This window comes from Ctenocephalides felis, unplaced genomic scaffold (assembly GCF_003426905.1).
Source record: "Ctenocephalides felis isolate EL2017-DRISC unplaced genomic scaffold, ASM342690v1 CF-g0.4_SCAFFOLD_01170, whole genome shotgun sequence".
NCBI lineage: Eukaryota > Metazoa > Arthropoda > Insecta > Siphonaptera > Pulicidae > Ctenocephalides > Ctenocephalides felis.
Window position 1 is genome coordinate 19051885 of NW_020537324.1, and position 12873 is coordinate 19064757.

The 12873-nt window shown below is 27.1% G+C and overlaps 3 protein-coding genes across 3 annotated transcripts; 2 read left to right on the forward strand and 1 right to left on the reverse strand.

The window, feature by feature from the left end:
* The first annotated feature begins 391 nt into the window (after positions 1-391).
* LOC113365979 (dnaJ homolog subfamily B member 6-like) lies at positions 392-5718 on the forward strand. Its single transcript, XM_026607525.1, has 6 exons — positions 392-436; positions 1186-1294; positions 1511-1620; positions 3845-4036; positions 4157-4421; positions 5579-5718. The coding sequence occupies exons 2-6, from the start codon at positions 1230-1232 to the stop codon at positions 5676-5678; spliced, it is 732 nt and encodes a 243-aa protein (XP_026463310.1). The 5' UTR covers positions 392-436; positions 1186-1229; the 3' UTR covers positions 5679-5718.
* A 1555-nt stretch (positions 5719-7273) lies between these two features.
* LOC113366260 (dnaJ homolog subfamily B member 2-like) lies at positions 7274-8461 on the forward strand. The gene is made up of 5 exons (XM_026607839.1): positions 7274-7491; positions 7558-7667; positions 7732-7827; positions 7918-8200; positions 8323-8461. Exons 1-5 carry the CDS (start codon positions 7412-7414, stop codon positions 8423-8425), a joined length of 672 nt encoding a protein of 223 aa, XP_026463624.1. The 5' UTR covers positions 7274-7411; the 3' UTR covers positions 8426-8461.
* On the reverse strand, positions 8447-10183 carry LOC113366259 (coiled-coil domain-containing protein 174). The gene has a single exon (XM_026607838.1). The coding sequence runs from the start codon at positions 10145-10147 to the stop codon at positions 8513-8515; it is 1635 nt and encodes a 544-aa protein (XP_026463623.1). The 5' UTR covers positions 10148-10183; the 3' UTR covers positions 8447-8512.
* Between the last annotated feature and the right edge of the window lie 2690 nt (positions 10184-12873).

Below are 12873 nucleotides of genomic sequence, written 5' to 3' on the forward strand. Positions count from 1 at the left end.
ACTTGTATTATACTATTTACTTTATTTATTTATTTATTTACTTGTATTATACTTGTAATGAACTAACAAAAAAAGCTGTAGGCTGTACATCATTATTCCGAATGTGTGAGAAAAACCTTACAAAATTGTTGCCAAATGTTAAAAATTAAACATTTACTTTTTGCTTACTTTATATTTTTTATTTTTAAAATTTTAAATCCAATTGATAAATTTATACAAGTAAAGGGTATTTTTACATTAAATATTTAGTAATAAAATTTAATACAGTCAGAATTTAAAAAAAAATGATATTGGGGGTCACGACCCAAAAAAAGTTTGGGAACCTATGGTCTACAGTCTCCATATGCTTTGGTAAAAAAAGTTAATTCACTTAATTCACCCTGCGCCGTTTCAATTTGATCGCGTTTTTTGGGACGTAAGAACGACACAAATTGAGGTATGGGTATTTATGATGATTTTATTAACAATAATTATTTTAAGATGAATTTTCGCGCGTTTATTAATAATTAAAAAACGCGGAATAACTCGTCTTCTCGGTTTCAATCTACATTTATTGATATGATAATCCTGCGCATGCGCCATTGCGATACTGGAAAAAATGATTCGAGGACATAACCTATTGTATTCGTACTCGTATCATAAATCAAAGATATTTTTATAGTAGGTTTTGCTAATAAATTTTGCACCAATATTTAATATTTTGAATAATTCAAAATTATTACATAAATTCCTTTAATTTGAAGAATCGCACCTAATTATGTCATTTATTTAAATTAACTGCCAGTTCAGATCGACGATTAGTGGCTGTACTTCAAATTTTGGTTTACGTGTATAATTTCTTTAGTTTGTAAGTATTTTGAATGTATATTTCAGATTTAAGTTATTTTATATTGAATATACTATATTATAATTAAATTATTTAATAGATCTCAAAATATTTATAGAACTGTCACATGGAGATTCTGTTTTGTTTAAAACATAACCTAACAAAAAAAATATTGTATACTTTATTTAATCTTTAATTAACGAAAAGGAAAATTGCAGTGGGTCATTCTGAAATCCTAATTAAATATCAATTGGAATATTAAAATAATTTTGCATTTAAATTTATCGTCTGTATATATTTTTTCTAGTTGATATTCTTGTGTTTGCTAAGTTGTAATTATTTGTTTTATTTTGTTGCAGGACTAATTTTTTAATTATCTCAAGAGAATAAAATATATACTGGAATGGTTGACTATTACCGAGTTCTGGAGGTTACTCGTGGAGCCTCTACGGCAGAGATAAAGAAAGCGTAAGTATTAAACAGACACTTTAAAATTTATTAAGAACTCGTTAACTCCTCGAGATAAGCACTCATTATATAATAAAAGAAAACATTTCTTAAAACATATATATAAATTCATAATATGAATATTTTCACTAGTGATAACTAGTGATAATTGAGTTTTAATGCTTATGGGGGGATAAGTTTTAATTGCATTGTATTTTATATACTTTTAATTTTTAGGTATCGCAAGTTGGCATTGAAATGGCATCCTGATAAAAATCCAGACAACTCCGAAGAGGCCAATAGAAAGTTTAAAGAAATCTCAGAAGCTTATGAAGTATTATCAGATGGTAAATTAATAACTAATATTCTCAATACATATATATATATATATATATATATATATATTTATATATGTATTTATATATTAAATGTTAAATATGAACATGTGTGATTTTTAAAACACACTTTATATAATAATTACAGTCGTTTTGAGACTATAGTATGCCTCATCTTCAGTGTAATTTCAAAACAGTAAAATTTATATACTAATACATTTAATATTTTATTTAAATTATATTTAATTTTTGAAAAACAAAAAAAACACCAACTACCTCTTACTTGACACAGTACTAAACATTTGAATATATACAGAAATATTTGAAAACAAACCTTAAGTGTCTAAGATGAAGGGACAAGTAGGGATATTATTATCCAAAATCAACAAATGTGAAAACAGATTAATTTATTGAAGAGAATAAGATCAATCATTTATCTGTTTTGAAATTATACTGAAGATGAGGCATACCATGGTTTCGAAACATCTGTAATTATTAAATAAAGTGTGTGTTAAAAATCTGAGTGTTGTATTGTTCATATTTAACTTTAAATATTCATTCCTCTCATATCACAAAATTCTATATATATGTATATATATATATATATATATATATATATATATATATATATATATATATGATAGATTTCTTGGAGGGCGTAACATCAAGTAAAAAAAGTAAAGATTTTTTTCAAAACATCTTTATTTATCCATACGTTTTGACGTAAAATTCTACGTCATCTTCAGTGGTTTTGAATTATTTATATTATCACTAACACATATTAATATAACTTGTAAAAATTAATAATTATAGACAAGCACTAACTGTCAGTAATTTCTTTTTTTTAATAAAAAGAATAAAAGATAAAAAGTGATTAATAAATAAAATATTATACGTAATACACTTGTATCCGAGGCCAGTGCCAAACAGTGATTCTGTCAACATTTCAACATCAAATTTAAACATTTTCAACATATATATATATATACATATATATATATATATATATATATATATATATATATATACATATATATGTATATATATATATATATATATATATATATATATATATATATATATATATATATATATATAGTTAAATTTGCCATTGAATTGTATGATTAAATTTTTAGAGGGCATAACATCAAGTAAAAAGGATACAGCAAAGATTTTTAAAAAGCTGTTATTATTTCTAATAATACAATTCATATTGTAAATCCACTGATGGTGTAGAATTAAATATGTAATATTTGAGAATCACATAAGATATTTAATTTACTTTATTAGAAGCATTTCTTATTTTAGTTTATTAATTTCATAACACAACTTTAAAAAATAAGATTTTGATATGCGAAAACATACTTATTCGATTTACATCTATTGTAGAAAAGAACATTAGGCATAACCTTTATGAGCTCTGTAAATCTACTCCTAATTTTTAGGAAAGCATGTTATTAAATATACTTTTCAGCTTTTAATGTTAGAAATTGAGTCTAGTATGGCTTGGTTGCTTTAACAATTTGGTTCTTAGATCACAAACGAAGGATATACGACAACAGGCAGTATTCGCATGCGCATTCGCACACACATTATGGTGGATCACGTAGTGGCTGTGGTTATGCCAAGGGGCCAGGGAAAGGTTTCACATTCCGTGGATTTTTTGAGACCCCGTTTCATCGATTTTTTGGTAGTAAAATTACCCTTGAGTGATTACAGTTACTGCGAGTTCTGCTTGGCATGATCGAGATTGATTGATGTTCTAATATGCATTTTAAAATCGTCACTTATACCTGCTTGTTGGCTAGTTTACCTCGCCATTAATATTGGAAATAATTAAAGGCAAATCATTCTTCATAACATCATTTTGCTAACTGTTTACCTAATTCAAATACAAAATAATAAAAATTATTGATGGTTAGGTATTAGGTTTTATTTAACCACTCAATTTTACTAATAGCAATCTTTAGGTGGTGTCATCCTTAAATAATGCGTTTATTAATGTGTGATATGCAAAAATGTTAACAGAAAAGCAAGCCTTTGACTTAATAACTTTAGGATTAATTAAATAAACAATAATTTCGATATAATTAATTATATTTTGCAACACAATGAACGCTATAACATTTTAATATCCCTGATTTTTATTTGCCTTCAATTTCTTCTTTAATTTTATTAATAACTTCTTATAGATATGATTTTTTAGTCACTGTACAATATCTCGATTATATTTTAGATAAGAAGCGGCGTGTATATGATCAATATGGAAAAGAAGGTCTCTCAAATTCCGGAGGCAGTTGTGGTAGATCACGCAGAGGACATGATGAAGATTTCGATATGCACTTTGGCTTTCCATTTGCGTTCCGTGATCCAGAAGATGTCTTCCGGGAATTCTTTGGAGGTTCTCCTTTCAGTGATATCTTGGCTGGTGAGATTCACAATTAGAATAAAATTTGAAGAAAAATAGCCTCAGCAAAATTATTGTTGTAACATTTTTGTGGAAGATACTTCAATAATAATTATATTATATTTTAATTATCATTTAAAGGTATGAATGGACATCGGTCGTCTAGTTCTAGGCGCACGAATCGCCATTCTCATCCACAAAACACAGTCTCATCTCATATGTTCAATCCATTCTCTTCATTTGGATTCGGAATGTCCAACTTTGGATTCGATGAGATGTTTATGGTGCCGGATGGATTTTCCTCATTTTCTTCAAGTATGGATTATGGAAGTAATGTAAATGGTTCTGTAAAGAGAACTAGCACATCTACAAAATTTATTAATGGAAAGAAAATCACTACTAAGAAGTAAGTAAATCAGCTTTACTTGTACTAAATTAGTAAATTAGTAATAGAAATTATTATAATAAAATCAAATACGTATGTGATATGCAAAGTTATTTAATATTTTTAGTAATATAATGTACAAATGACTCTCAAATTTCAATTAGATTCTTATAGATTATAATTTTTAAGTACTACTATATTTTTAAGAACTACTTCAAATTTTGGTTTACTATTGAGTTATTCTTTTTTAAGCCTTAGAGATAATTTCATGAAAAGAAGTTTTAATTTATATAAGTAGGTCAGATAATTTGAAATAAAACAAATTCAATGGTACTCTGACATACAAGTTTAATTCCTTTCGTAACCAAGCATGTATGTCAAATCGGACGTTTTAGATTTTTTTACATATAAATACATTGAAACGCTATTAATTTGTTTAAAATAAATTTATTATTTTCAATTTAATTATTGTTTTTCCTGTTTATATTGCGGAAAAGGATGTTTCATTAAACAGCTCTCATGCTCTGTTGAAACTTTTTCAGGGTAATTTTCATTCACAGAGTTATAGAATTTCTAAAGTAGCTTATAAATTATTATAAGGTTCTTAGCTCAGGCTATGCCTTCTATCAACTCCTTCTGTTTAAACACACTACATATCTGTGGTGTGTTACGCTTATACATCCTCATATTTTCCAATAATTTCACACTTTAATTCAAGAGACATGGTCATATAAGTAAATATAATTTGCGAACTCAACATATATAACTGTACAATAACTATTGAGGTATAGTTAAAGCTTCAAATGTTAAAATAATGCTCCTATATATTCAAAGGAGTAAATTGTTACTACACATTAATATTAATATATAATTAAAATAACTAATTATATATTACTTTACCAAAATAGCCAAAATATTTTACTGGTAAGAAAATCATAGTTACAACTAATGAAATATTTGATATTTTATTTCACTATTAATTTTTTTTGAGAAAACGCCTAAAGCTCATCTCAAATTTTGCTCTTATGTAACCAATAAATCGCTTCTTTAGCGGTTTGTATCTCGAAACACTCGTATGTCAGGTCGCTCGTAAGTCGGGTACCAAGTCGGGTGTAGCATGTTTTAGAACAAGTATAATTTAAAGCATATTAATATTAACCATTATATTTTACTTTCAGGGTGATGGAAAATGGAAGGGAAACGGTGATGTCTTACGAAAATGACATCCTTACATCAAAGACTGTGAATGGCGTTCCACAAGCTATTAGCTACAGTTAAATAAATTATATTTAGAACAATATAAATTTAGATTTCATCAATTCAACATATTTGTTTGAGCAAAACTTTTAGCTAGGAATGATTACATGAAATTTCTTCATATTGAATACAACTAATCAATGTTAACATGCGACAGATTAGAAGTTTAATTATCACCAGACTTTAAATTTATGCATACAGTACATATTTTATTATAATATAGACCATCTGTCCATTTTCATTATAATGTGTTTAATTTCATATGTATCATGTATATTTGCATTAAATAACATTCAATATCGAAATTAGATGTAAAAATACCTTCATAGAACTCTTGGCATCTTACTTTTGCACAGAGCTCAGGACTGTATCTATAGTTAATTAATTTATAATACTTTACGACAGTTTAATTTAATGCATTAGCTATAAGATTTTTGTATTTAAGTAAGTCCCAAATTTATATAGTTAACAATGTTGCTGAAACATATAGCAAAATTATCAGTCATTAATTACATTAAGTTTCCATGGCTTAACTTCAGTTTTATTGAGTGGATACCTAATTGATTCAAATACCAATACTATATGTAATTGTAATTAGCTTATTAAAACTATATATATATATATATTATTAAGACGTACATATGTACATAACATTTAGATTCTATACCACGATCTTAAAATAAGATTTGGTGAAATTTAAGAAAAATATAAATTGTGTACATATGTCCATGGATTTTATCTTGTTGTATCAATGTGTTATACATTGATTAAAATTATTTCTACAGTGATTATGGCTATTATCTCAAATACTTATTTTTTTTTTACATACTTATCTAATGAAATTATAATCTGGATACTAACATGTTCAAATAGATCATCAAATGATGTAAATTCATTATCTTTTAAAATATTGCTGATTGTTTTTCAATGTATTAAATTTAATAGTGTCCCACATCTTGTTCCAATCTTTAAATATTTTTTTAATGAAATACACACAAGATATGAAATAAATGTACAAGTAAGAATATTCACAATTAGTGTTACTTTTAATAATGAAAAGACTTTGATATAAATGAAAGAAAACTTAATTTGTAATTTTCTTCTCTGCAGATTTATTTTTCTACAATGCTGATGATATGTTTGAATTTATATTTTTTAATGGCATTAATATATTTAATATTGGGCCAAATCACATTCTAAATCTGTTTAAATAATGTATTTAGTTCAGAAAGCTTATAATTTTCAGATATATTTACAATATTCCATTGAACAACAAGGTAACATGCTCATTAACTTTGTGACCAATATTAATTTGATTAATAGGGAAAGGTTTAATCATATTATAATAATATGAGAGATATAAATTTGTAGTTCTTATTGCCATACTGTGTAATAATATAAAAATTTTGTGAAAGAAAATGTTCTCTACAGTTAAAAATCAAATCATTTTATGATGAGATGAGGTTATGGTATTTTTCCATAATTTCAGCTCAGGATTTATATTATTATAGATTAAGAAAAATTTTGCTGTTTACTGTAGACTTTGAAAGTCTCATGAATATAAAGTGTGATCTTAGTAATATGTAATACCTGTATAAGAAGTGAAATAAATGGCAAATATGTTATTAAAATAAGTGAATAAATCATATTAGAAAACAAGCAAAATCTAGTAGTTGTTGAAAATTTTAAAACATGGGAAAATTGACACATTCTTATTTGTTTTGCGTGGGTATCAAAATTTTTAGTTTAGAAAAATGGGAGTTACCAAATATTTAGATTATTATAGTGTATTGAAATTACCTAGAAATGCAACAATATCGGATATTAGGAAATCGTAAGTAGATAATGATTATATATATATAAACTTCTATGCATTTTCGTTTCATGTTTATTTTCGTAGATACAAAGACCTCTCTGAGAGATGGCACAGAAGAGATAATATGAAATATAAAAATTCAACAGGGGAAAGTTATAAAGATATATCAAAGGCATATGAAGTTCTGTCAAATGGTTGTATTGTTAAAAAAATTTCTTTGTATTTATATATGAATAATATATAATGTATTTTATGTAGCACAAACAAAACGTTTATATGACCAACATCTCAGGACTCGGACACATGCAGATTTTAAAATAGACAGTGGTGCTCTTATGAAAAAACATTCTGAAAGTAATAATTATTCCTAAATAAGATCTATAGTTCGAATTAGTAAAGGGGTATCATGACATACTAGTTCAATCTATGTTTCTTTTATTATAGCACTTGAGAACATGGCTAAAGAATTAACCAATATAAATGAAGCAAGCATGAATCTGCGCAACAATTGGAATGTCTTTCCATCTAATGTGTTCAAAACTCTTACATCTGATTTTAATGATATGTTTAAATTCACTGAGGAAATGATTAAAATATCAGAGCGAATGTTCAATATGCCTGTAATAGCTGCAGATGATGATAAACCAGATGTTAAACATAAAGACTATTATAAAAAAATAACATCAGAAACTACATTTATTAAAGGAAAAAGGAAAACAACCATAAGGTATACTCATTAATGAGTTTTTTTCATCATAATCAGATAAAGTACATATATATATCTATATATCTATATATATATATATATATATATATATATATATATATATATAATGCATGTAATTGAAGGGTGAATGAGAATGGTCGTGAAACTGTAATGACTTATGAAGATGATGTTATGACTTCTAAGGTAATAGATGGAGTTCCACAAGATTTAAAACAACTAAAGTGATTGTAATAAAATATTTGTTTGTTATATTTTTTCTCTGACTGTATTTGTACATAATTTTAAAATAATTTTATACAATATAACAAGAACTTACATATCTAAGTGATCTATATTTACTTTTCTTCTATTTTTAACTTTATCCTTAAGGAATTCTAATCCAGCAGAAATTGACTCTTCTATATTACTAGCTGCCACTTTGGGGCGCTTTATTTTCGTAGTATTAGGTCCATAATATTCAAAAGTAGCAGGAGGAGGTATTTCAATACCTTGTCTTTTATGAGATTTATCAGTATCTTCCAAAACTTCTTCACCAGAAGAATTATCACTTACTTCATTAACAATTGGCTGCGGTGTGAACATGCTTATATTTTTTCTTTTTAAAACAGGTTTTGAAGTGAAATGTAAAAATTTTTCTTCATCCTGTTCAACAGGTTGTTCCACTTTATTTCTTAATTCTCTTAATTTATCTTCTATAACATTTGTATTTAAATCTTGGCTGTCATTATATGCATTTGCTTCAGAAGTTGGCTGTTCAGAAAATGTTCTCTTTTGTTTTGTATATTTACTTTTATTATCATTATAAAACGATGGAGGTGCAAACTGTTCATCTCTTTCTTTCCGCTTCTTTTCTACCCATTGCTCCTGGCTCATTTCATTGAAAACGGGGATTCCTTCTTCTGTGTCATCATCCCAAGGCCGCAATTTTAAATGCCGCATTTCTTCTTTCTTCTTCTCATATATGGCTTCACGTTCCTTTTGTTGTTGTGCAAATTGTTCTTCTTGTGTAAGTACTTTAACTGTTTCTTCTGAAATTTCTTCAACTAGCTCTAGAGGTGGTAAACCTTTACGAGCCCGTACTCTATTTTTGGCTGCTAATACTCTAAGCTTTCTCTCATGGTTTCTACGCGCCCTGTGTTCTGCTCTTTTTTTCTGTTCCTGTAAAGTCTCTTGACGTAAATCTTCTAATGCTTTGTGCTGTTTTGCTCTCTCTGCATCATCAGAAGAAAATCTGTAATAAGCTACACCATGCATGCGTGCTTCATTGAACAGAATATCCTGGTAATGTATTACATTTTTTGATTTCAAGATTTCTTCCTGTTTTTTCCACTCTTTGTGCAACTGGTCAAGTTTTACATCAGAATTGTTTTCTGCTGTTTTATCTTTACCATTAAGTAAATTCAATCTATCTATATCACTTACTAATTTATCACTTGGAAACAGTTGCAACATTTTACTTAACCGTTTATCTTTATTTATGTACATGTGTAAATCTTTACGAGGGTATGTGTGCGTCCGTCCAAAATAATCAACATACTCAACTTCATCTTCTGAGGAGTTATGATCTTCGGTATCAGATCCGCTTGGCTCATCATCTATTATATTTTCTGTCAGACTTTCATTCTGTTTTTCTGCAAATTGAACTAAATAAATATCATTCACATTTTCAGTTGATGTTCCAGGTTTGACTAGATCATTATATATTTCGGTTTTCTTTTGTAATATTTCTTTAGATTTCCTGAGCAGCTCAATTTCTTCGGGATCGATTTGTTTCGTCTCATTGATTTCCTTAACAACTTTTAGCTTTTTATCTTTTTTAACAGGCTTTGGATTCTTTTGTAAATCTAATTTTAATTTTTCAAAATCATTTTTAGATTTTAGAAGCTCAGCCTTCAAACCTAAGAGGGACGCTTTACTAATTTCGATCTTATTTAATGGATTATTCATTGTTAGTTTTTAATTTTAACAAGTTTAAAGTCGTAGAAGTTAAAATGAACAAGAAGTTTGTTTCGATAATAATAATTATCGTATATACATGTTAATTATATAATTATTAAACATGAAATTGGTATAAATAATAAAAACTGGCGCAAATTAAATAATTTCTTAACATAACCTAAAAAAGAACGATGATGATGACAGATGCCAACTGTCAAACTATCATTGCATTGTGGTGTTGCCACATTGACAACTAATTTCTCTGTGATTTCAAAACGGAATCCGTTATGAAATTAACGAATTTATTATTTGTTATGTTGTTATCATTAACAAATGATTAATAGATAACCATGAAATTATTGAGAAAATACATTTATGTCAATTGGTAGATGATGTGATTTGTGTAGAGATTAAAATATCATTTGTATATTTCAAAGAATGAGTTTTAGTTCTTTCTGTATTTACGCCTAGCTGTCAGTTTTAAATAGACTAGGTAATTTTTATTAATATTTTGTTCTGCTTTCTAAACTTATGCATGTGCAATGATGATAAAATCATTTATTGTGCCACTTAGGGGTAATTTTTACAAAACATTTGCAAATATAAATATATGTTATTAATAAAATGCATATGAGAAAAGTTAAATTATTTTATGCAATAATCCACAACAAGCGCGGAGAGCTTGCTTCAATTTTGTATTATTATTGCGTAATATAGTTCTTAACATATACAAACTCTCAATAATTGTGTATTTATTATTCCACTTTTCTATTCATGTGATGCATATAATATTTTACGATGTTATTAGAAATAAGAAATGATATACAAGTTTATTTTATATTCTTGCTGAACAGAACCTAATTTGATATTAATTTTCATGAAATTGTGCGGTGAAATTTAAATTTTGTTCGAGTTTTAAAAGACACAGTACTTTTATGTATATTTATTTTATGTCGATTTCATTTGGGTAAAAGGACGACTTTGATTCGTATTCATGAACTAAAATTCATTCATGTATGAATATTTAATTTTTTTTCATTAAATATTTGTACTACAATGTCGGGCAAGGGGCACAATAATTAGTCAATTAGATAATTTTATCAGAGTATAAAATTGGTTAATAAAAATCCAAACCAGTTGGGTGCATGGCATCGTGCCTTAAGGCAAATTGCTGGAACTTTCCTTACCGTAATTAAAAATCTTGGCACGGAACCCAAAAAAATTCACACAAAATGTGTACACATTATTAAAATCCCTATAAAATATGTGTTAATTTGATGTGAAAAATGAAATGAAATTTTTTTAATTTACTTTTATTGAGAGTTCATAACCGTTGGGCCTGCCTCCCCAAAAATTTAATCAGTCCTTCATCTTGTCAATACAAGTAAAATGTTTTTTGAATTATTAAAATCGGACGCTCCGTTCTCTTAAAGACTGAGTTACACTTTTTGCCTTGTATCTTCGGAACGGCTAGACCTGCCATCGCCAAAAACTAATCAGCACGTCTCCTTATCAATACGAATCGAATGTTTTTTTAAACATTCAAATCGGTTTGATCGGTGTTCCCGAAATCGTCGACAAAAATTTGTATCCGCACACACATACACACACGCACACACATACATCCATTTTTTCTAAGGTATTCCAAAATATTCAGAAACCTTTGAAACGTAAAGTTATATAAAAAATTTCATTTTCGATTTTTTTGCGATTACTATAACTTGCCCTACGGGAAGTTAAAAATGCCATATGCTCGTATGAATAAATATATCATTGGTTTATATTAAATAAAGGAAAAAATCGATAAAATGCACACTGTTCTTGAGCAACTAAAGAATCCATTTCAGTTTTAACTTATTTCAAATTTTTATATAATACATTATATATAAATACACTTTGCATTAAATTTTTGCCTCTTTTATTGCCCCACGAAAGCCATTTTTCGAAAAGTCAAAGTACCGTTTATATTTTTGCCTTTGGTTTTTCCGGTCAATAAAGTCAGCCGAGCAGCTGAGACCATTTTCACGAAATTCGAATTATACCACCCTATAATACATTTTTGAAAGTCTTCGGATTTGCGGGGTTTTCCTAATATTTATAGGACCCACATACCCCTGGAAATAGCCGTTACACTTGCTCAGTGTATTATTGTAACATGATTAAAATCGTTCGAAGTTATATGCCTTTGCATTACGAATTAGCAATAGATATTGTTATAAAAGGATTACTTATATCATAAAAGGTTTATAATTGAATGTGTGTCATTTTGAAGGAATTCGCAGAAAAGGCACTAGTTGCAAGTTTTGAATAGATTTGGAAATTTGGAAATATTATACTTAAAATGTTTATATAATTTTTAAACATTTGAGATCAAGGTTCTTCGAAATAATTGATTTTCATTTTAAGCGAACTATCATAAAATTTATTTATAAGTTCTTTTCATTTTTTAATTAATTTTTTTGAAAATTCCTTAAATTTGAGAAGGGTTGATAAAAATATAATTATGGCTTTAAAATTATCAAGTTTTTTTTTTTAAATATTAAAAATATTCAATATTGTTCTTATATGCACATACTTTATGATATTGAAATTAATATTATCTTTAGCTAGTTGAATTTACCAATTGATTTCATGCTTATTTTTGGTTAATTACATTTTGTTTAATAATTATCATTTGAATATATGTTCCATGGTTATAGCTAGATAAATGAAAAAACTAAACATGCAAATAATTT

Excerpts from the sequence above, each read along its gene's own strand:
- LOC113365979 (XM_026607525.1), top strand. The coding sequence starts at position 1,230 with ATGGTTGACTATTACCGAGTTCTGGAGGTTACTCGTGGAGCCTCTACG. Across the intron at positions 1,295-1,510 it reads ACGGCAGAGATAAAGAAAGC|GTATCGCAAGTTGGCATTGA; the intron begins GTAAGTATTAAA and ends TTTAATTTTTAG. Across the intron at positions 4,422-5,578 it reads AAGAAAATCACTACTAAGAA|GGTGATGGAAAATGGAAGGG; the intron begins GTAAGTAAATCA and ends TTTTACTTTCAG.
- LOC113366260 (XM_026607839.1), top strand. The coding sequence starts at position 7,412 with ATGGGAGTTACCAAATATTTAGATTATTATAGTGTATTGAAATTACCT. Across the intron at positions 7,492-7,557 it reads ATATCGGATATTAGGAAATC|ATACAAAGACCTCTCTGAGA; the intron begins GTAAGTAGATAA and ends TTATTTTCGTAG. Across the intron at positions 7,828-7,917 it reads TATGAAAAAACATTCTGAAA|CACTTGAGAACATGGCTAAA; the intron begins GTAATAATTATT and ends CTTTTATTATAG.
- LOC113366259 (XM_026607838.1), bottom strand. The coding sequence starts at position 10,147 with ATGAATAATCCATTAAATAAGATCGAAATTAGTAAAGCGTCCCTCTTA.